Source organism: Cloeon dipterum, chromosome 2 (assembly GCF_949628265.1).
Source record: "Cloeon dipterum chromosome 2, ieCloDipt1.1, whole genome shotgun sequence".
NCBI classification, from domain to species: domain Eukaryota; kingdom Metazoa; phylum Arthropoda; class Insecta; order Ephemeroptera; family Baetidae; genus Cloeon; species Cloeon dipterum.
Window position 1 is genome coordinate 7,294,176 of NC_088787.1, and position 24,304 is coordinate 7,318,479.

The 24,304-nt window shown below is 37.6% G+C and overlaps 1 protein-coding gene and 1 long non-coding RNA gene across 2 annotated transcripts in view; one reads left to right on the forward strand and one right to left on the reverse strand.

Annotated features, from left to right (window-relative positions):
- The window catches only part of LOC135937022 (E3 ubiquitin-protein ligase LNX-like), a 77,824-nt gene extending 58,406 nt beyond the window's left edge, over positions 1-19,418 (forward strand). Inside the window, exons 2-10 of the mRNA XM_065480088.1 lie at positions 1,660-1,766; positions 9,085-9,207; positions 12,891-12,993; positions 14,517-14,731; positions 15,487-15,879; positions 16,998-17,120; positions 17,691-17,878; positions 18,248-18,406; positions 19,179-19,418. Of these exons, the coding sequence (XP_065336160.1) occupies positions 1,660-1,766; positions 9,085-9,207; positions 12,891-12,993; positions 14,517-14,731; positions 15,487-15,879; positions 16,998-17,120; positions 17,691-17,878; positions 18,248-18,406; positions 19,179-19,314 (1,547 nt within the window). The 3' untranslated portion in view covers positions 19,315-19,418. The remainder of the gene's footprint in view (positions 1-1,659; positions 1,767-9,084; positions 9,208-12,890; positions 12,994-14,516; positions 14,732-15,486; positions 15,880-16,997; positions 17,121-17,690; positions 17,879-18,247; positions 18,407-19,178) is intronic.
- Positions 19,419-19,610: 192 nt separating this feature from the next.
- Positions 19,611-22,320, reverse strand: LOC135937023 (uncharacterized). Its single transcript, XR_010574423.1, has 3 exons — positions 21,834-22,320; positions 21,331-21,483; positions 19,611-20,699 (listed from the first exon to the last, which is right to left on the reverse strand). It is a non-coding gene; the product is annotated as an uncharacterized LOC135937023 (long non-coding RNA).
- Positions 22,321-24,304: the final 1,984 nt, after the last annotated feature.

The following is a 24,304-nucleotide window of genomic DNA, read 5'->3' on the forward strand; positions in this document are numbered from 1 at the left end:
GAAAACGCGTCAGCTCCACTATAGCGCCGGGAACAATGGAGCGACGCCGGCTGCGGAGTGTGCGGCCGGGCGGATCCGCACCGAGAACCAAGAACGGAGAATGGAGACTGGAGAGCCAAGTGCCTTCCTGTGGGTATTGCCGCATGCATATGTAAATAGCGCTGGAGCACAAAGGCGTTTGTCTTTCGCGACGGGAACAATGTGCACGAGCGCTCATGATACACGGCACACACGGCGCCGCGTAGACCAATCCGCCGCCTTGATAAAATCCACTTTTGCTACGCTTAATGTTTAGTAGCATAAACATATATAGTAAATTTTTTATGCTTTAATATTTAATCTTTAAAATATTGTTTTATTAATTTATTTATTTTTTTGCTCTTTTTATCCCTGTCCGAGGACCGGAGGACCGGGAAGGGCGCGCACTGCACTAGCACGAATGCTGAAACCCGGGTCTCAATAACACCGCAAACGGATAACATGGGCGCACCAGGCCGCACATTTCAGGGACCCAGCCCACTCAAGGGCCACTTGCCTTATTTATTGTGAAATATTTTATTTAAACATTAATTTAATATAAATTTTATAATATCATCAGTTTTATTTTTTTCTCAGATTATACCTATTTAATAATTGATAGTTTAAGAAATAATTTTAAAATATATAACTGTCGTCACTACTAAGGTTTGCAGAATGTTTATTAAATGACTCCATCGATCCTAATAAGTCAAATATTGCTTTGATCAAACTTACGACCTCTCTACCTCTCTGTTACAATCAAATTATAAAATTCCGTTTTTTACTCAAAGCTAGAAATGAATGAAAAAAATGTTATTAGTAAAAACTGACCAAATCGACATTTTTGCATTGATTAAAACATCCGTGTAGACGCAAACAATTATATATGATTTTACGTCTACGTTAATTTTTTTATAGTTTCACGGAATTGACGGCATTTTTGTTCTCCGGAGCATTGCTTTACAGTTAATTTAAAATCCGTAAAGACCTCCAACGCTGTTCTTAAAATAAAAACACAAAACACTACCAAAAATATTTAAATATTTTATTTTGAAAGTGCCATCAGCGGGGGCCAGATGTGCGATAAAATTGGTTCGCACTGCGCAGATCCAAGATGGCGTCTAAATGTGGGAGAAAAAAGCTCTCTTTGGATTCCCGTACGAGTGTCAAGAGTTTGTTTTTACGATCCAAAAGACACAATCAGCACAATAATGTAAATTTTGTCACAATATTGACTAAAACTTGGTTCTTTTCGCGCATTTTCACGTGACCATTTTTTCGCTCCATGCTCCATTGGACGCCATAACTGCGCGTCGCACGAATCTGGACCCCGCTGAGTGTGATCTTCTGAAAATACCACTATTAATGTTTCAACAAAATTTGCTCGTGTAATAAATTAAGACCGTAAATTTATTTCCTTGGAAGAAAGCATGCGAGCAAAGGCTTTGTTTGCTTTTCTGACAACAACGCAATTTTTAGGAAATAAAAGGAAAAAATTACAAAACTAAAAAAATATTTTAGAATATTCTGGGGTCATTAAACATCGAATTCAATCAACTGACTAAATAAAAACCAGTGTGTATAGCATTTTGATCTGCAAAACACGAGGATCTGATGCACGCGATGCATTATTTGTTGCAGGAATCACACGGCTGCCTGTGCTGGAAGGAGAAATCAGCCACATCGAAATTCCACGCACGTCCAACAACTTGGGAATCACTATCGTGGGTGGAATCGACACTGCTCTGGTGAGTTGGTCTCGGCTCACTCGCTCGCTCGCTCTCTTCATGACTCCCTCGGGCGAGTAATATTTGCGACCTGCGCCCCGCTCAAAAGCAAATAAAACGGACCACCAGTCACTGCCGCTGCCACCGCTGCCGATGATTTGAGTTTGCCCTTTGTGCACTAATGAAGTCAGACTGGAGAGCAGGAAAACGGAAAGCCACTTCAACTTTTCACCGAGTCACGGCGAAAATTGTGCTTGAAAATTAATATAAAACCAAAATTTACCTTTTTTTAAATTTGTCTGGATTTTTTAAGGTTTTCAAAAGCAATTTTCAATTACAGTATTATATTTATTCGATTTAATTTAGTTTTATTATTTAAAAGTCATATTGGGCATCTCTTAATCGCAGTTTCAAATGGAATTTCAGCAAATAGGAATCCTAATGAATAATAATGCAAGCAGAATTTCGATTAATAACAGAAACAGCAGGTGAACATAGTAATAATAATTGTAATGAATTAATATTATTGTAAACAAATAGAGAGCCTAAATTTATATTTGATTTCAAATAAAAATTTTAAATTTTAATTAAACTTAACAGAGCGCTTTTAGACGTATTTAAAAACAAAAATTAAATTAAATATTTTTAAAAGCAAAAAGTAAATTATTTTTACGAATTATATATTGAATTTAATAAAAAAAGCTCCAAAAAATTTAATAATGAAATAATTAAACAGTTATTTAGTTTTTTACATTTAATTAGCTATTTTTTAAAATAATAATAACTGCAAGTAATAATTTAAGGAGCTCTCTTTAAAGTAAATCAGGTCTGGTAAATTTTGAAAAATAATAATTATATCTATACCTTACCTAAAATATTTCGTAGAAATTGGGAAGAGCTAAAATTTCCCAAGTGGCCGTGTTAATTTCTGAGAAATTTGGCTTTGAAATTTGCATGATAATCCAGCGGCAATCTTTGTCTCCTCTTAATAAAGTTCATAATTTTATTATTGCACCATAAATATGAATATTTTTTCAAAATTTGCGAAACTGTGCAATAACCATGAATCAAGGACCAAAGGAAAGCAGAATTTCAGATTTTGCCAAATTTCTAAAAAAATTGGTTGGTTTTTAAATTATTATTTTGATTTGATTCGAGTCTTCTCGATTCAAAATGCGAGTCAATTTCCCTTATGGAGAAAGAAATCATATTTATATTTTTCGTCACTTAAATTGAAGCCTTCCCCAATTCTAGAAAATATTTCAAGTAAATGTAACAAGCTCTTTAATAATTTTCTGCTATTTATCAAGTCTCCGAAGATTTTCCTTCTCCGTTACAAAATAGGCAGAGTTGAGAAATGAACTGTCTGAATGGAATTGCACATATTCCATCGCCAAAGTGGCAGTGTGTTCATTAAGCTTTGAACGCGCGGAGGGAGATCAGATGTATGTTTTCTCTCCATTATACGCGAAATTATATATAGAGTCGAGATTGAGCCGGGCGCTGCAAAAGCAAGAGACAGACGCGCAGGAGATGGCGCGTTGTGTGGCTTTCTCTCTCTCTCTTCTCTCTCTCGCTCTCTCTCTCTCTCCCCGAGAACGCAGTCAAACAATTTATGTGGTTTTCCTCTCTGAGGCACGAGCGGAATTTTAAGCAAAGATTTCTCTGGCAAGACGCTCAACTTTCTCTCCTAGCTGCTGCGAACCCTCAAAGGGCCGCTGCCGCCGCCGCCGCCACCGTGCACTACATATAGAGACGTATGTATGTTTATCGTGTGTTTATGCGGTAGAACGGCTCTTAACACCCCTTTCGTTTCGCACTTGCCGCCCATGCATCACGCCGGTGCTGCAGAGGCGAAAGCAAACCCGCGCCCCGGCCCGTTTATCGGCACTTTTGCTACTCGTTTGCGGCTTTGCCGCCGCGCAATTAACGCCCTTTGTGCTCCGCGGCAATGTTTTTCTTTTGCCGAAGAAAAATGGCTGATTGCTCGGATGTGTATGCTTTATTGATTGCGCTTGAGGGATTATTCAATGGCGTAAAGAGGCCGATAATTATTTGGCAGGAGAGAAAAGCTTGGAATTTGATGATGAAAGATGCTGCGATTTTTTTTCATGACTGAATCTTTTTTATATCTATTTTGTGGCTTTTAAGGAAAGAGGTTTGTTAGAAATTTATGACAGTTTAAGACAAGCCAAATTTAGGTCGAAAATTTTAGACGGTTTATTTTGGAAACTGTTTTATCCTCTTAGTTCCTTTCAAAATGCAACTCTTAATAATGATGTTTAGTTTTATTTAATCAAGAATGGAGGATCGATACGTTTCTCTCCAAAGATATTGTCAAAATATTCACGTTAGCTAATTAAGTTTAAGTACTATAAAATGACTAAAGTGTAGGACGATATTCAGGACTATATCCAAAATGCGACTAATGGCTCTCCATCTGTCCATCTAGCAGAGTGACGAAATGTTTATTTTTTTAAAATACTTTTCCATAAAAATAAATAATTAGAGAAACAATAAAAAAACTCATTTAAATTAAATTTCATGTTTTAAATTAAATATTAAAAGTAAAATAATAAAAACGTTTACAAAAAAATTTTAATATTAAATAAATTTAATTAATATTTCTTTGTATGTATTATACAAATTTAAACAAAAAAATTACAAAATTTTAAAATTTAAATTGTTTGTTGCTCATTAAGTCTAATAACTACCTGATAAACTGCATGGTCTTCTTTTAAAATTTAAAGGTGGATCAAACGCACAGAAAATAATTGGTTTCTCAACACAAATATTAAATCAACAGCAATTTGAATGAATTAAAACTCAACTCAAACCTTCAAAGTGATCAATTACACAAACAGACTTTTTGGCACAGCTCCCGAAAAAAAAAATCCTGATGGCGTGTGCGCATGAATAAAAACATAAGGTCAAAGAGACAATCGCCATAAATTGCCGGGAACACATCGCGGGTCGGACGGCCCATTTTCAACTCTGCAATTCTTCTCAACAGCGGTGGCGGCGGCGTCAGACACACAAATTCGAGCCGTGCTGGAATTTCATCAAAAGTTTGCCGCTCGCGTGCCCCTCGGGGGTCCAATTTCCTCGCGAAAGTGGCGTTCGTTTGCAGAGAAAGCTGGTAGGGGTGCAAACAACACACACATACACGGTGGTCCCCTGCTGCCAAATGATGCAGCATTTCCGCAAGACAAATGACAGCACGCGTCCGACCAGTCTTTTTTAATTTATCACGTGCGGCTGAATTAGGAAGGTCATTAGCCGGCCACTCCAGCCCGGCTGATTTATCCGCTCAGATGACCCCATCAACAACAATCGCCGTGCCCATTCTCTGGGCAGAGATAAATCGAGACACTCACTCATTTGCAGGTTCATGCATTGCCGCTCGTGCAAACTAATTACGCTTAAAAAAAGGATAGAATCATTTGTAATTTTTAGTTAATGCAGGATTTTATTTAAATTGACCCACTGAAGCCATATTTTTTACATTCCAGTCGATTCCTGAGGGTCGAAAGAGGCAGCGGGGGCCAGATTTGCGATAAAATTGGTTCGCACTGCGCAGATCCAAGATGGCGTCTGAATGTGGGAATCAAAAACTCTCTTTGGATGGCCGTACCAGTGTCAAGAGTTTGTTTTTACGATCCGAAAGACACAATTAGTACAAGTAATGCAAATTATGTCACAATATTGATCAAAACTTGCTTCTTTTCGCGCATTTTCACGTGACCGTTTTTCGCGCCATGCTCCACCGTACACCATATCTGCGCGTCGCACGAATCTGGCCCCCGCTGGAAAGAGGTGGGATTAATAATCATTTAACGTGCGAGCAGAGGCGCGCGCAACGCATGAACCTTTTAGGTTGCTACTGCGCATGCGTGACCCCATCCCTCTGATGTCACAGCATTGCATTATGCTTGGAATTGGCAGCTGAGAGAGCTGTGACGTCAGAGCAGTGACGCTTGCGCAGCTAGCGTTTTCCTTTGCGCTTCTTCCAAAAACAATTTTTGACCAGCAAAATAATTTACTCCACCTATTTCTACCCTCGGGAATCGATTAGAATATAAAAAATGTGGTTCCAGTGCACCTTTGAGGAGTTCATGATAATTTCACTTGAGCTCCAAACGTTTAGTCAGAATATAAAATACAAAAATTAAAATTCGGAGAAATAAGCTGGACCGCATTTTCACCACGACATCTAAAATATTTATTCTACACCCCCAATCTTTTTAAAGCTTTCGCTTCTTGAAACTCGCATCGGAAAAGTAGCAGCAAAAGATGATTTCGCGAGCGGAGAGTGCTCGAAACTTTTACATTTGAGTCGAGGGAAGAGGAAAAAAATTCGAGCGTAGAATTCCAAGCACAATTTTCAACTTTTAATGCGTCTCGATTCGCAGTCAACTTTTCCATTGGGCATTTTTGCTCCGTCTCTGGAGATTAAGAGTGGAGCATTTGATGAAAAGAAGTGTATTAATTCGGCGGCAGGCAAGGAGATCTTTATATTTAGAAGCCGTGTGATTAATCCGGAGCGCACCAAGAGGCAGATATTAAATTTAATTAGCGAATTCCTTTGGGGGGACGAGGCGAGCGAGACATACGAGAACACAATGCAGATGCTTGGTGACGCGTTTTTAATGAAGAAAAATGAGACGCCGACGCCGTGATATCGTTTTAATGAGGTTTAATTTCGCCCGCGCCCGACGACAAACTCCTTTTTAGTTGCTCTCCGCGCAGCAGTCTGCACGGAAGACGCACTAGCGGTTCCGAAATTCAATTTGCTTGTGCAAATTTTTCGCCTCGCTTGTGTCGCTCGCAAATTTGAATAAAACGCGTCTGTGCAGAAAGGTAAATAAGGAAAGTTTCCTTGTTTTGGATACATTAGTTTGTATTCATGAGCGAAATTGGATTTTTGGCGTCCAATTTCCTTGTTAAACAGGTAGAAGCCAGACGTATTGTATTGTAAGACATAAATAATTTAATCAGTTTAAGGCGGACAATTTTCCTCATTTCAACAAGAAATAATTCAAAAAGCTTTTTTATCATTTTTGTTGCATTAATTACTTTGCAATCATTCTCTTTTGTTTCAGGTTTGTCTTTGTAAACTCGATAGATTTTATTTCTATTTTTATGAGCTTTTTCTGTTCGTCAAAAATTAACTGTGACAGTAAACTGTCATTTAATTTGCATCCCAATTCACCAGTTTTAAAACCCTTAGTGTCTGAAGCCGCCAACAGATGGCGCCACCGTATACTTTCGTAACAAATTTAATTTTAAGGCACTTCCGCTGCGAGTTCAGACTCAAACCTGCAATGGTGCATTCTAATATGCTTTCTTTTGACACGCTGAAAAGCAAAATCAGTCCTGCCATTCGCCGCAGAAACGTTGGAAAAGATTTTATATTGCAAAAAAATATTTTTCTTGATTCTACGGCGATTGGCTGAACCGATTTTGGTTTCAAGCACGTCAAAAGAAAGCATATTAAGTGAAAAATGCACAGTAGTTGGATTAAGTCTGAAATCACAGAGGAAAAGTGCCTTTAAAATAAATTTATTACTAAATTATACGGTGGCGCCATTGTTGACGGCTTCAAACAATGAGGGTTTGTACAATTGATGAATTGTCATTTTTTTATTTATCCCTCTCAGATTAAAAAATTCTAATAATTTTTAAAACTCTCTTGGTATAATATTTCCGAATGGACCCTACGCATCGGGCATTCACTAGAAAATAATTCAGAATGAATTTACAAGCACTCTTCTTTTTTATCATATTTCTACTGGGCTAAAAAAGTCATCAGTTCGGCATTTTCCATCTGTCCCCAACGTAAAGGTGATTAGCGATCGTCACGGGCGCTTTTTATTGGGAATGGAGGAGCTAACTAGATTGATGAGTTCTTTCTCTCTTTCTCTCTCTCTGGTGCAATTTTCCCTTTTTTATTCCGAGTGGGCGGCCTGGAAAAGGCGGCGATGGCGGCGGCAGCCGGAAAGGAAATTCAAATTCAAAAATACAGCTGCCTGCCAAGGATATTTATGCAAATGGCTGTTTTATATTCGCTACTTTGCTCCTGCGCTTTTCTATTTTCCTTCTTGCGAATAAACGAGAGTTCTCTCCTTCGGCGTGCATACATTTATAGAATATAAGAAAGGAGGACGAAAGCCCGAGTGAGAGTGAGAGAGAGCGAGAGAGAGAAAGTAGAAAACTTTGCCATTTGCGCACGTCGTTATATTTTATGTGTTTATTATTGGCTCACGCCGGTGCGCTGCCAAGAAGGGACGAAACCCGCGGCTGCCAAAGTGTTATTTAACGCTCATGCTTGCAGGCTCTCCTAAAAATTCACAGCGGTTTTTTCTACAAAATGATATTACATCCCATTACAAACATCTTGCCTTTTTTGTAATTTTACAACGACGAGGAAGTAAAAAAACGCTCAGTGCACTGTTGATTCCTTCTAGAAGCATACTTAACGGATAAACCAAAGTGTTTATAAGAGGGGGAAAATTATGAATTTCACTGACAGGAATATTAGCTTCAAGACAGATGTGTTTGTGGTTTTTTGATAAGAACCTTTTAAGCGTTATTTTTAGAACTGAAATAAAAGACTTTATTTATAATACTTTGAAATGACGCAAATAATTTTCCTCCAAATTTAGATTCGCATCACTGGGGGCTGGGTTGCGAAATTTGTTGGTTCCCGCCGGTCAGAAGTCAATATGGCGTCGAAATAATGGAGGCCAATCAGGAGACGGTCCAGCGGCCAATCAGAAGCGTCAAAAAAGAGGCGTGCCGACCTAATAATTTCATTCCCGCGTATTTTGTTACATTTACTTTGTCCTGATGTGCCATCAAATGATTGATTCGCTAATTACCGGATAATCAGCTATTGTGGTAAAGAAATAACAACAAAAATATTCATCGTGCTGACGGTATTTTGATGATAAATTTTCCAAGCCAATTTCATTTTATGTTTGTAAATTTCCCGCCGTACTCTACCAGACGCCATATCTGCGCGCACGGTGATTCGCATATCAACTGTTGAAAATAAAAAAAGGAAACTTTGCCGTTTTTTTCACTGTCAGAGTGGCGTTGAGTAAAATTTGTGCTCTGCTGGGACACAAAACACTCATTGGCCACTTATTGATTAATAATAAAACGCCGAGTGTGTCATCATTATTATCATTGAGTCTCACTTTTTCGGCTCTGGCTCGACTTTTATTGCGCAACGCTCGTAAAAGAGCAGCGCTCGCTGCTCTTTCTCTCTCGCGGCAGCGGCAGCGGCGGCTTTTACGGCTCTTTGCATAAATTTGGATAAACTCTCGTGTTGCAGCGATGCGTGGTGGTGCAGGAGGTGTTCGCCGAAGGGCTCGTGGCGCAGGACGGACGCCTCAGGCCGGGAGACCAGATCATCGAGATCAACGGCACCGATACCACAAACGCCTCTCACCACCAAGTGAGTATTCAAATTGAATTGAATTTAATTAATTTATTACAGGGAAAGCCTTTTTATTTAGGACCACCTATAGTCATAAAGATTAACCAAAAGCTGTAATTTACCTGGTTTTGTCGTCACTTTATAGCTGCAATTTTTATTTGATATAAAGTATAAAGGTCTTAAAACTTTAAATATTTTTTAAACTGATAAAAAATTGTGCATATTTGAGCAGTTCTTTGGAGGTCAATTGGACGCGATTTTTTTGGCGTTGAAGTTTTTAGGTGACTTGTTTAGGTCATTCCAGGTTTGAAGCTCGGGAATGGGGACGTTCCCTATTTTTTCGGTATCTCAAAAATCCCCGAAAAACAAATCTGTTAATGAAAGATGGACTCTAATTATTTACTGCGTTGAGCTATCACCTTAAAATTTTCACTGCAAAACCTGGTTTTTTATCCTAAAGAAGAGTCCAATTTACAAAAAATTCGCAGGTTGAAGGTCAGGGTCACCTTTCGCGATCTTTTTTTAAAATTCAAAATTAAGGGATGATAAACCCCTTAGATTTTTTCGGGGTTCAAGGTTGAAATGTAGCCCGTCAAATTCTGCACAAGCACACCGAGTTTCATAGGTGCAATCACGACAGTTTTGCTGCAATTCGAATTTGAAAATAAAAACCGGCTTGAGGCCGCACATGCGCAGTTCGCTTCTGGTTCGTCAAGTATATTTTTATGCATTTAATTTGCTTTGACACATCATTAGGGCCTAGGGTGGACCTAGAGAGGTTTAAATCGACCTTCAGGGTCTGTACCAGACAGGACCCTGAGTTCAAAAATGTCTAAATTTTCCAATCTCATTGAACTTGGTGGCTTTTTATAGGTTTTAACCGGTGTAAAGCTCAAATAAAATTCCAAAGCTTCATGACAATCCTGAAACCGGTCCTAGAAATAATTGTGGTAGCCATTAATCCTGTAGTGTCCAACTCATTTATCACGTGTATGCAACTCGCTCGTCAGCTGCGCCGGGCGCGTTGCATACATCATCATTAACTCAACCGCTCTCCCCGCGGACTATGTATAATCATAATAATACCTTCGCTGTAATTTCCCTGACATTCCCGTTATTAGAGCTACAATTTTAGTTTCTTTTTTTTAATCTTGCAATGTGATATGAAATGATGCTCTTAAAAGTGAGCTCATAGCACACGGGAAGTGCTGACTGCTGAGCAGCGGCTGCAGTAAAAAAATCCTAAATAAAGAATGAGCACACGTATCATGGAAATGTGAAAATTGTACTCGGTGAAACACGATTTTGTGACCTAAATTTATTCAAATACTTTTACCACAATTTATATTTTTCTATTGCCGCGGTCGGAATATATTGTGAGTTGAGTTATTCAAGAATTTAATTCCATCAGCGTGTGCCCCATTTTCCAAAGCGCCTCCATCTCTCAGAGAAAGATGAAAATTGCAACTGCAGATTAAAGGAAAAGAAACATCTGTTGGCGGTAGGAGATGAGCAGAACAAATTCCAATCTCGCAAAGTGTTTATCCGGCGACGCACACAAAAGCCGCGAATGTATGCAGACAACACACGAAAAACGGGCAGATTGAATGAGCAGAGCGGCTCATCGATTTCGTCCGTTTTCACGAGGTGGTGCTCTATTTCAATCCGTTTCTCGTGTTCCGTTTTAACAGACAAATTCTCACTCACTACATTATGCTTTGGCGAGCGGAACGACAGGAATTTACAAACGCCGAAAGATAATATTTGCCCCGCGACCACGGGTGTTTGGTGGAGAAAAATTCAGTTCGGATTTAACGTGGGATGCGGAAACCAACTTTTTAATCCAGTTGAAACCACAAAAAATCAATTTATTACTGCCACTCGGCCACAAAATTACTCTTTGGCTTTGTAGCAAAATTAAAAAAATCTGATAATTTTGATTTTTCATCAACACTATAAGAAATTAACACTTAACAAGTTAATTTTGCCCAAACAAATATTGCCATATGACAGAAAAGGATATACTATTATTTACTATTCAATTTTTTGTATTAAGATCTTATAATTTTAAATTTTAAAAAGGTGTCATGAGTGCAAAAATGCAAGAGTTTGATCTTTCAAATAATCAAGTAAAAATAAATTGCATTGCGTTTCTGAACAATTTAATTAATTACATAATAAATAAAATAATATTATTTTAGCAGTAAATCTTTCTAGCGTCCAGTGATCGAGTGAAGCCAATCGTTTTTCACATTTGGTGAGGCGAAATTATCCTAAGATAATTTTATTATTTTACAAATTAATGAAACTGCTTAAAAAATGAAAAATTAACGTGCTAATAAACATATATATATATATATATATATATATATATATATATATATATATATATATATAGATATATTACATTGCAAACATAATAAAATAGTTGAAACTAAAATATGAAAATTTAATTAAACAATTTTTTTTAAATATTTTATTTTATTTTAATTTATTTTTATTATTTGTTAATTTGAAACAAATTTTTTTTAGTTCAGATATTGCATATAGGTAAGTAAACGTATTTGCAAAATTCGATTAACATTTTACCATTTTATTTTATCAAATTCCAGTGTACCAGTTCATAGCTAACCAATGTGCTGAGGCACAATCCATCTGCCTAATTAGTACAGCGACCAAAATATAAAATGAATAAAATTTGTGTAGAAAAATTTATTCATAGTTTTAATAACGTGAATTTACCATTATCCATTTCCCAAATTAACAATACTCGTTATAATTAAAATAATCCGATATATAAATAATATATTGATATATAAACTCAAGTTTAAATGAATAAACAGAATATGATTACTCTTAATTATGAAAATTTAACTATTATTTCATTAATGGTCTCATTTTTTTAAATTTAATAGATTTTTGGAGATTATTTAAAAGTAATCAATCTATAACTTTTCTTTAATGTTGATACGAAAATTAAGATATTGTATTGATGAACATTTCAAGTTCAAGAGGACGATGAATTTGTATTTTTAAAAAGGAAATAAAATTATGCTTTTTCATCATTTTGTGGATGAATGTTCAAATTTTCCTGATTTGAAGAAAACTGTTACAGCGAAAATGTGGAAGAAAAAAGCTATTAATTTGCAGAAGTAACAAATTTATAACATGTCTAATTTATTTGATGCTTCAAAGTCGTAGAATATCGACTGTATCAAATAGAATTTGAAATTCGAGGTCAATGGCGCATAGAGAAACGGCTCCAAATTTGTTTACTTAAATCTGCACGAACAAAACGAATTCCAGCTAACTCCTCTACAGGCGAGTTAATCGACTGGAGCGTCATTAAAAACAGAAACTTGAGTGTATAGAGTATAATTAGACACATATGCAGCAGAGATTGCGGAACAAGCGTTTCGGGTCATTGCTTTTATCTGCGTTTAATTGAAGGCGTTGCGAAGAAGAAATCGGGAGGACGACCGTCGATTAAGCGAACACTGCGCGCGCCATTAAGCAAATTGCGCGCATTAGCAAGTTTCGGGTTGTCCCTTCTCGATGCCGAAATTTAATTAAATTCGGCTCGTGCTGTGCAGCGCTATTTATGGCTTCGGCGCATAATTCGAATTTCGCCACGCGTGAATTACGGCCGTCGTAAACGCGTTGCATTTGTATTTACCAAGACACTCTGTCTCTTTTTACAGGTTTGCCAATTATTGCGGAAATCAGGACCTGTTTTACGACTGGGCGTCTACAGGGAGCGCATCGAGGCTTATCACTCGCGCAGCTCGGCGCATTACGAGGAAGGTAATTTCGGTTCAGCCCCGTGTTTACGCCGATGCGATAAAAAGAGACGGCCGCTCGACACCTTTTTCTCTCTCTCTCATCCTGTCGAGTGCTGGCAGGAAATTGCCTGCCACCAATAGGAAGTCGTTCCAGCCACTTTTGCTGTTTCTACATCTGACTGAAAGGATATTTCTTCAAGTCCCTTTGCCATAAAATATCTCGTAACTTTCCTTGGTGCAAAATTGTGATTTTAAAAAGGAAAAAATATTTTTGAGAGAATTGAAGCAGTTTTGTAAATTAATTAAAATTTGGAGAGCACCGTCCACTAAGGAAAATGAAGCATTTTTTGTATTTCAAAAGGATTAATTTCAATATTTACTAATTGTTAGATTTTCGCCTCCGCAATTTAAAACTAAAAAATTTACGATTTTTCAAACGGGATTCCTTTCTTTCAACTACTCAATTTATTAATTTATCTCACCAAATTCTTTATTCAAAGAATAATGAAAAAACCACGTTTTAATCAAAATATATTTCCAAGCCAATACACCAGTTGTATTAGCCCTTGGTGTCCGAAGCCACCAACAGAGATTGCGCCACTGTATACTTTCGTAACTAATTTAATTTAATTTAAAAGCACTTCGCTGCGATTTTTTGACTCAATCCCGCCACTATACGCATTCTTCACTTAATATACATTCTTTTGACGTACTGAAAACCAAAATCGGTTAAACCAATCGCCGTAGAATCTTGAAAAATTATTTTTTTTAAATATAAAATCTTTTCCAACGTTTCTATGGCGATTGCCAGGACTGATTTTGGTTTTGAGTGCTTGAAAAGAAAATATATTTAGTGAAGAATGTACAGTAGCTAGATTGAGTCTGAAATCGCAGCGGAGTTCTTTTAAATTAAATTTTTGGTCGCAGGGAAGAGTTGACCAAATATAATTCTTCTTTTAACACAGACTTGTTTAATCACCAACAGGACTGTAATACATTCAATCAATTACAATTACAATAATATTTTATCACTAATGGCACTTACCCCAAATTCTTGGGTCCGCGAACTACTAAACGTCCGTTACAATGAACTGCCAAATGAAGAATGATACAATTTGAATATTCGCGTTAACAGTTAGAAAACAACAATGACAATTTAAAATTCTTACACGGCAACAATGAAATAATACAGACCAAATACAACAATCAAATCAACAATACGCTATAAATTAATTACGAAAGTATACGGTGGCACCATCTGTTGGTGGCTTCGAAAACTAAGGGTTTATACAACTGGGTAAAAATAAAACAACCAAAATTGTCTTCAATTTCATAGGAACAGCTTTAAATATTTTTTGAATAGAGTTTATCACTTTCCAACAAAAAATTACAAAATTTGAGCACAGATGTTTCCTTATAACCAATCAGATTGTCAGGAAAATGCGCTCTCAATTTTTTTCAACCCTTTTTAGTCAATCTCCTATTTCAATTAATTATTTCTCGTTGTGCTCAGAGTCGTTTATACTTGTTTTTATTCGACTGTAGAGCACTTCAGCGTGGTCTTGGAGCGGAACCAGGAGCAGCAGTTAGGCGTGCGGCTGAGCGGCTGGTGGATGGAGCCGGGCATCTTCATCCTGGAGGTCATAGAGGGCAGTCCTGCCGACAAGTGCGGCCGCTTCGAACCCTACGACCGCATCGTGTCAATTAACGGCGAGGACGTCCAGAAGCACCGACTGGAACAGGCCTCGCAATTAATTCAGGCAAGTATAGTGCCCAGCGAGCGGCCCGAGAAAGGGACGTGTTAACAGCGTTAAAAGCGGTGACGGGGACGCGTGACAGGCAAACTAGATTGCAAAAATTGAGGGGGGGGGGGGGGGAGACAGCCTTTAGCATGAATTTAGCTGCTATTCTTAGGAAATAAATATTACTGTGTTTTAAATTTAATTTTTTATAAAGTATTGCAGTCAAATAAATTTTAAATAAATTAAACAACATATAAAATATATTTTTAAATTATTATATAATTATTATTTTTATCTTATTTTTTTATATCAATCAATTTTATAAAACTTTTTTATTTTTTTTAATGGTTAATTCATTAAAAAAAGACTTGTTATAATAATTTTAAATTTGTTTAATCAAAATTTTTTATAATTTATAAGGGTCGCACCTTTCAAACCTTTTAAATTCTGGAAAAACAAATAAATTAAACTGTCTCTTTCTTACACTACTTTATTAATATTATTGCAGATTTTTATTTTAAGCATCTTTTGATTAAAATCAAAATAATTCACCTCCCTCTTTGTATAGCAAAATAAGCAAACTTTTAATTTTCCTATTTCCTAGGACGCCGAAATTAATTTCAAATGAAAAATCATGACATTCTCGTGTGACTTCCCTAACTTTTTATCGACGCAAGATTAAAAAATATTTGTAAAACCTAAAGAAAAACCTCTGCTTTAATAATTTTTCTTGCAGGAAAAACATTTTTAATTTCGTTGAATTCCGTCCTCAGAGCTGTGAAAAGGTGACGTTGGTGGTGGCGCGGCGTCGTCTGAGCAAGGAGAAGCACGAGTCGTCGTCGAGCTGCTCCGAGTCGGACGCGTCGCCGTGCCGCAGTTGGCAGCAGGTGGAGTGCACGCCGGACCGCAACATGAACACCACCAAGATCATCTACCACCACGAGGGCTTCCGCAGCAGCTCGTGCGAGGCCCTGATCGAGGAGAACCAATTCCGCTGCGTCGCCGACTCGAGCAGCAGCGCCACCTCCTCGGGCACGTCGCACAAGAGCAAGCGCTGGTCGCTGGACAACGCCGAGGACATCGCACTCATGCGATACTACCAACGTAACAGCAACAAGCAGCTCGACGCCGTCCTCCTCCAGCAGAAGACTGTCAGCATCTGCAAGGTAGGAGAAATATTTTTTATTGATATGTAGAATGTCCTTACTAAGAGATGGAAGAATTTTAAGTGCAATTAAAATGGTAATTAAAGACCGTCTTTGACGAAGTTTCTGAGCACACCAATCGATTCTTGAGGGTCGAATTAGGTAAAATAGATATTTTTGCCGGCCAAAAAGTCCAGCGCGAAGTGCGTAGCACAAGTAGAACGTTTTCCCGCCAAAACAATATCAACCTTTATGTGAGAAATGCGTCAGAGCTGGCACACACCAACCGCCGGCTGCTAGCGGCTGATGAGACACCTCTCCTCGGCCACACCAGCTCTGGCACATGCGCAGTTCTCGAATATAGAGGTTCATATTGTTTTGGCGGGAAAAAGTTCTACTTGTGCTACGCACTTCGCGCTGGACTTTTTGGCCGGAAAAAATATCCTTTTTACCTAATTCGACCATCAAGAATCGATTGGTGTGCTCAGAAACTTCGTCAAAGACGGTCTTTAAGTGAAATTAGGCCTCCTTTTGTATCCAAGCGAGAAGCTACAGCGGGTAACGCCCCCCTCTGTTGACCAATCAGATGGTTTTTACAAGTTTTCTCCGAAATTACCAGCGCTTGACCATGTTTACCCCCGTGATTTGGAATCCTATGATCGAGATCTCTCTGATAGTGCTATTCTTTCTTTGGGGAAATGCGAAAATTCAGTGAAAATCGCGATTGCAAAATTCCTTCGAAAATTCGCCATTTAAAACAATGCTAACTTTGAGGCCGATTTTCTCGAAATTTTCCATGTATTTTTAACTGTAAAAGATCCTTAGGACCTAATCTTTATTTTTATTAAAGGATTTTGCGGAAAATTCACCATCATTCCTTCCTCTTTAAAGTCTATGCAGCGTGGATTGCACTCCTTGAAATTAGATGATTCACGTGCATGCAACCGGCTCGTCTGGTGCGCCGCGCGCGTTGCATACATCAGCCCATCAGCTTAACCGCATTCCCCGCGGAGAGTGCAACGCACGCCATTGAGATTAATGCTTGGCTGATGCGGAGCCGCTCCGCCATAATAATTATCCGCGCCGAGAATTAGATTTGGGGGCGCATGAATTATGCAGGTGACGCTGACTGTTGGCAGGATCCAAACGAGAGCTTGGGGATGCGCATCGGCGGCGGGCTGGGCAGCAACGAGGGCGACATCCCCATCTACATCGCCAACATCCACCCGCAGGGCTGCATCGGCAGGACGCAGCAAGTTTGGGTACGAAACGCAATCAGCCAATTTGCCCCTTCCCACGTCTCACTCCCCGCCACACCCCCGAGGTGTTCAATTTCAAAGTCTGGGCGTTGTGGTTTGTTTTCTACCCCTGGTTTATCTATTTTTGTTTCCAATTTTAGTTTACTTGTTCTTAATATTAAAACAGCAATTTTGCAGATTACTTCTTATTTGCAGTAAAACTTCTTTCTTGAAATAACCCTCTAAAAATAAAATGTTTAGCTGGAAATTTAAATTTACTAAAAACTTAGAAGTCTTGGCGAAATTCAGCAAATAAAATTGAATAGATTTTATTCATTTGCAAATTATTTTCCTAAGATCAGTGTCATGATATTTCTTGTTCTATATTTTATTTATTTCACTCTTAACAGGTTTCAGTAAAAATTTAAATCGATTTTTAGGATTTGAGGTTGAAGAATTCAGACAATTATTTAAAAAAACCACTTACACTCTAAGGAAATTATTTAAAATTTTATTTTATCGGAGAACACCCCTGTCATGAATATTAATTCAGCTTGACATGCTAATTTATAATTATTCCTGCCGTGTTCGTAGAAGGGAGACATTCTGCTCAGCGTGAACGGCACCAGTCTGCTCGGCCTGACACACTCGCAGGCGGTGGCCACGCTAAAGGCCACGGTCGAAAGGTCAATCGTCGGCCTTGGACTGCTCGAGGGACCTGAGACGTCGGTTGGCAGCCATAATTTCATTCCCTCTTGGCTTTACTGGCAAAAACTACCAAGGTTCGTAAAAAATAATTTTAATTTCAGGGTTCAATTTTCTGAGAAAATGAAAATTAATATTTAAAAAAACATGGTTTGCAAGGGTTCGTTTTTTGTAAAAAATTGACTATTTAATTTTGAGTGGGAAAATTCAAAGAAATTGACTGCTACTTAAATAATCATTTTATTACCTTAATTTAAAAAATCGCTAGCATTTTTTTTCTTAGGAACTTAAAGCCAACTGTCAAAAAGCGATCGTTTTTAAGGATTGAAGAAAATTATTTTTAGACTCCGTTACTAAAAAGCTCAAGCATAGTGGTAATTTTTTGTGATCTCCCATTGAAACATAAATTATAATAGTTTATTTTCGACAAATGTGGTGTTGCTCAGGTGCCTGCAGTTTCCGCGGATAGTGGTGCTAAACCGCAGTCCTGGAGCGAGTCTCGGCTTCAGCATCGTGGGCGGCGACGACCCCATCAGGGGACCGGAGCCGATCCACGTGCTGTTCGTCGTGCAAGAGTCGCCAGCCGCCAAAGACGGAAAGCTCAAGTGAGTTAAACAAATAATAAAATAAAAATGCGACAAATTATTCAGGGAATTGATGCAAAATTTCGCTCCATAAATTTAATAATAAAATTGTTCATGTCCTCCTATTTCCATACCAGTTAAATTAATTTTTAAATAATACAATCTTATCGTTTTTTTAACTGCGGCTTTCAAGCAACCTCTTTGGTAATTATATATTAAGATTTATTGAAAAATCTGGAGATTTATTTTCGCTCCCCAAAGCATTTAGCTAACAACCATAAGTCTTTAAAAATTTCAGTTGGAGAATCGGCGTAAAATGTTTGATTTTCTAATGTAATTTTTAAAATTAAATATAATTCACATCAATTTCCATGCAAAACATATCCTGTTTAATTAAAAATAATATGCGTTCGACTTGAAAATTCAATACTTTTAATTATACAAAAGTCAAATTATTCTATGACTCGCATTTTATCAGTTCACCAATTAATGTAAAACAATTTTGTCTGCTGTCTTTGTAATCCTAATAAGAAATATATCTCTAAATCTGTAAAGCATTATTACACCAAAAATAAATTAATGGTAGGAATCCCTCGTGAAATCGAATTGAGGTCAATTTTTGGTCCAAAAAGCTTGCTCGCCGCGCCGCTTTGCTGACAAAATCGGCAGAGCAGGAAGCGCGTGTGTTGTGATGCGATGGAGCCGAGTGCGCGGCAGATAAAAAGCACCACAGTCATATTATATTATACAGCGAACAATGTGTGAGTGAGTGTGTGTGCTGTTGTTGTTGCAGATGTGGCGACCGCCTGTTGGCCGTCGACGGACACAGTTTAGAGAACGTCAAGCACGCCACCGCCGTCAAAATGCTGAAGCAGACCGGCACCAGAGTCACCCTCGAGGTCGTCTCGTGGCTCGGCACAGAGCTCTGAGTGAGCGAAGAAAACACGGAAAAAATTAACACACACGATCGCGTCAATTGGAGAGAGAAAGAATCTGTCGAACTGAAATTATTAATAAATAATTATTAAGAATGGAAATTCCCTACGAGAAAAATCACGTGTCTACCACGTGAAAAACTCGTGGTTTTTGCCACGAGTTCACGTGTTTCGAAACACGTGTCTACCACGAGTTAGACACGTGTGAAGTCTCGTGTGAAATCACGTGTTTTTGGAACGAGTCACGTGTTGACACGGGTTTGGAACGAGTTGAAACTAGGCTATAATTTTGCATTAAATATATTTATTTTCAGCATATTAAGACCATTATACATATGCAATTACAATTATTATTCGCAAACATTTGTTCTACTGCTCGCGGCTAGCTCGTCGAAGGGCTCAGTTCGCACTTGAGAGGGGATTCCGACCTGGCTCTTGCACTCTCACCCTTGCAGGGAGGGTGGTGGTTGTGATTTCGGTCTTCTAAGGGAGAGTTTGACCTCAATTTTGATTCCCCACTCGCGGAATTAACATTAAAGGGTGAATTTTCACGAGAGTATTAAGGGTAATTTTCAATTAGGCGGTATTTTGACTTTTACCCAGATCAAAATCCCTCATAAACAACCGAAACCACAACCACCACCATCCCTGCGAGGGTGAGAGCGCGAGAGCCAGATCTGAACCCACTCTCGAACACGAACCGAGCTCTTCGACGAGCTAGCCGCGAGCAGCGAGGCAGTCGGCACAATATCCTTTAAGTAAAGAAATGAACATGCAGACCTATGCAAATGAACAATCCTTAAAAAACTAGTTTAATACAATGTTATCTTAACTATACTTAAGTTTTAAACTCTGATAAATTTTGTTAAAAAATATATTAATTTGATGACTGAATATGTTGAAAATAAATTCATAATTAAAACATTAAAATTAAAATGCAAGTACGAAATTAAATGTTTTGATAAACTTGAAATGGTTGGCATGTTAATAAATATAAAATTTAAACAGCTTCTGCTGCTCACGGCTGGCTCGTCGGCGGGCTCGGTTCGTACTCGAGGGTTTTCCATTCTGGCTCTTTCACGCTCTCACCCTCACAGGGAGAATGGTGGTTGTGGTTTAGGTCATCTAAGGGAAGGGGAGAGTTTGACCTTACAACCATGACCACAACCACCACCCTCCCTGCGAGGGGGAGAGCGCGAGGTTGAACCCCCTTTCGAGTGCGAACCGAGCCTTCCGACGAGCAGCAGAAACAGTCGGCACAATATCGAAGACGATTCAGTCGAATCAAAAAAATTTGTCTCACGTGGCTCCGTATTCTTCTTGGTCTTCTTCTTCATCAGCTGCTTCTACTGCTTCCTCCTCTTCATCTTGGGCCCACTCTAAAACAGACCAAAAATTCAGTTGCCAATTATCTATTATTGAGTTTATACTAAAAAAAATTAATTGGTTTGTAAATTTAAGTCTAATATAACAAATTAGACTATTCATTAAAATGTATATTGGTGTTAGGATTTTCATAAATTTGTGCTGTTTGTTAAAGAGTATTTTAATTTAAAGAAATTTAATTTTGTGCACAAATTTTAATTTTCAAGGTTTAATTGACTGTATTTTGCGTATTAATCATCAAAATAATAGTATCCTTAAATAACCATTAATTACTGTTGAATCTATCAATATTAAGATTTAAATTCTTAAGAATTCCAGACATGCTACGTTCATGTAAGAATTAAAAAAACGGGTTTTCAACAATGACAGGACTTATGTATATGTAGTAATCTTACATTCCTTTGTTCCTTACACAGGAAATGAAATTATATAAGATATTAAAATTACTAAAGGAAGTTGCGAATATAATTATGTATACTGTCGCAAATGGAAATGCAAACAATATTAAACATTACTGGATTTACAGGGATGTAAATGCGGTAATGAAAAAAGTTTAAGTTCATAGACACATGATATATATAACACTGATATGAACACGTTAGACATTATGCAAATATTACCTACCAGAAATATCGAACCATTTTATCCCAGGGTTTCGCTCCAAAAGAGATCCGTCCCTCACGATCAGCGCAGGAGCCTCAATGGGGTTCCTTCACATGGAAGATGCTGGGGTGGCGGGGCCATTTCGATGGAAGTTGCCGTTTCACAATTAGCAATCTGAAACACAGAATTTTAAACATTTTAACTAAGCAAAACAGCAAAAATAGATAGTTGCCAAAGTGCATGTTGTTTTTATCGTTTAAAAAGTATAAAATTCAGGTAATGATACACGTCTTGGTGCCGTAAAAATTGCGCATAGCTCAACAAATACCTTTATTTTCAGTGTCGAATTAGTTTTTACCCTTTATTCATGCGACAAAGAAAATCGCGTTTGGTTGTTGAGCTATGCAATTTTTACGGCACCATAAGACGCGATGCCATTTACATTTCGTGAATAACAAGCTCATTTTATGTACATGCAGATATAGAAATAATAAAACTATAATGATTTTAACACATTTACATACCTGCAAAACGATGCATCGTCGAGTTCACACCAAAATGCAGGAGATTGTGGTTGATTGACGGGTCTAAACACACAGCCGCGAGACGCGTAAATCCAGAAGGGTTTCCGCGGGTCGTGCAGTCACTTACAGCGGTGTTAATTAGCGGATTGCGTACGTAATTATGAGTAAAGAACTGGCCGTGAATGCGCGCGTATGTCACACTGTCGTAAGCTTAAGCTATTCTCTTTCTGCCGTTTCGTTTAACCGTTGGCTTTGGCTGCTTACGCGTTGTTTCCGATCCTGCCTGATCCCGCATGCTTGTGCTTCACCAGCTCCCGCCCCCACTTTCGCTTTTTCTCTTGCCGTTGCCGCTTACGCTGCAAGCAGCAACACCAGCCGCTCCTGCCCCTCCCGTCCCTCCTTGCTCTTCCCAGCTGGGATCTTTGTTGCGCGCGAGGATGAAATTGAAAAGCTGGTGAAAAACCAGCCGCGCATAGCGCAAGCAATGGAGTTGCTGCGGTGCCGTGCACTTGAAATTCCGCAAGCGAATTTTTTTATTTCACATCAATGAAATATAATTAAATTTAATTAATTAAAATTTAGTTAATAAAAATTTAAATAATGTATCGAAGAAATCTAATAGGAGCTAATTAAAATAAAAAAATTAATAAATATCAAATTATTAAATTTTAATTTTAATTTGAGTAAAATATTATGAATTATTTCTAGTAAATCATCATTTTACTTAAAATGTTGTAAAATATTATGATTTGTTTGAAGAAATAAAAAGGAATTGAAATTAAAATTTATTAAATTTAAAAATTATTTCCTAGAAAAATTTTCTATGGTTAAAGTGGGAACATACAGAACTTTATTATATCATATATGTAGCGTAATAGCTAATTTAAGTGCAGGTTTTTTCTTTTAAAATTATTTTGAGGGCAAATTATTCAACCGAACTACTCGTGTAACGGTACTCGTGTTAAACACGTGTTAATCTCGTGGTCTCCAACACGAGTTAAATTGACCACGTATTTTCTACGAATTTTGAAAATTTGTGCCCATTCTTGAAATAAAATGGGCAAATTTTTATAAATTATAAGTAAATATTAAATTTAGCTAGTCGTGTATTTTAACTCGAGTTGAACACGTGATCTCTGACACGTGTTCATCACGTGATCTCTGACACGTGTTTAAAAACACGTGTTTTCACACGTGTTCAACTCGAGTTAAAATACACGTGTAGCTAAATTTAATTATTTACCCTTAAAATCATTAAATTAAGGAACAAAACTGCATATTACATAGTTGAAATGCAATTGAAGCAATAAACAAGTAATTTAATTTTTAACTCGTATCCGGAAACACGTGTCTATCACGGGATTATCACGTGATCCAGAAATATTAAAATCACGAAATAAATCGGAATTTCCAGTCAATATTGACTAAGGGAGCCTCAAATAACCCGGGAAAAATAACAAAAAAAATATTTGAGGGGGTCACCAAAAACTCGTGTCAACACGTGATTTTTCTCGTAGGGTTGATAAGGATATAAACAAAAAATCGTGGCTTTGGACCTTTGGACATTCAGTGCGGCACGCCGACGGAATGAGGATTGAATTCAAGAGACGGCAGTGTATTTTTTAGAATAAATATATAATATAGTAATTTTCTAACAGCGACCTCCGATTTTACAGCCTTTGCCAAATTTGGAATTCTTATACAGTGAGAGTGATTTTAGCATTCCAGAGGAGATTCAGCGATTTCATTTTATAAAAATCTGCGGATCTCAAATTTGGAAATTAGATTTACTAAATGGGGATTTGCTTTTTTAATATTAAATTGGTACTTTCCTGAATGTTTCTATGTTTTTATTTTATCATTCCGTAATCATTTCTTCCAAGCTCTGACAATATACCGCGTAAGAAAATAAAAGCCTCGCTCTCAACTATCTTTCCTACCAAAAATGTATAACGGCTCGCTGTGGACCACACAAACATCTGATTTTTTGTTTATTAAATCGAATTTGAGTGCAATTATACTGAATTTTCTAATTTAATTTAAATATACCAATAGCTTTTCTCTGCACGAAAAAAGTAAATATTTTTTATTTTCAGTAAATAATAAAGCGCAGACGTTTTCAACGATCGTTAAATTAAAATTCTCTGTCGTGAGTTTAGTTTTGGAGGTAAAAAAATACTGATCCGAATCCTGCGAATCTCTCATAATTTTCTTTATTATCTGATCTCATCCTGAATCCACGCAGAGTAGAGCAATCTATGTGTAATTTCAATTTAATTTAACAAACCCGAGTGTGTTTCTGCCTCATCCTTACGTGATAATATTTAATATGGATGTTTGAAGCCGCCAACAGATGGCGCCACCTTATACTTAAGTATTAAATATAATTTTAAGGTAGTTTCTTATGTGATTTCGAACTCAGTCCTGCCACGGTGCACTCTTCACTTAATATTCTTTCTTTTGACGTGCTG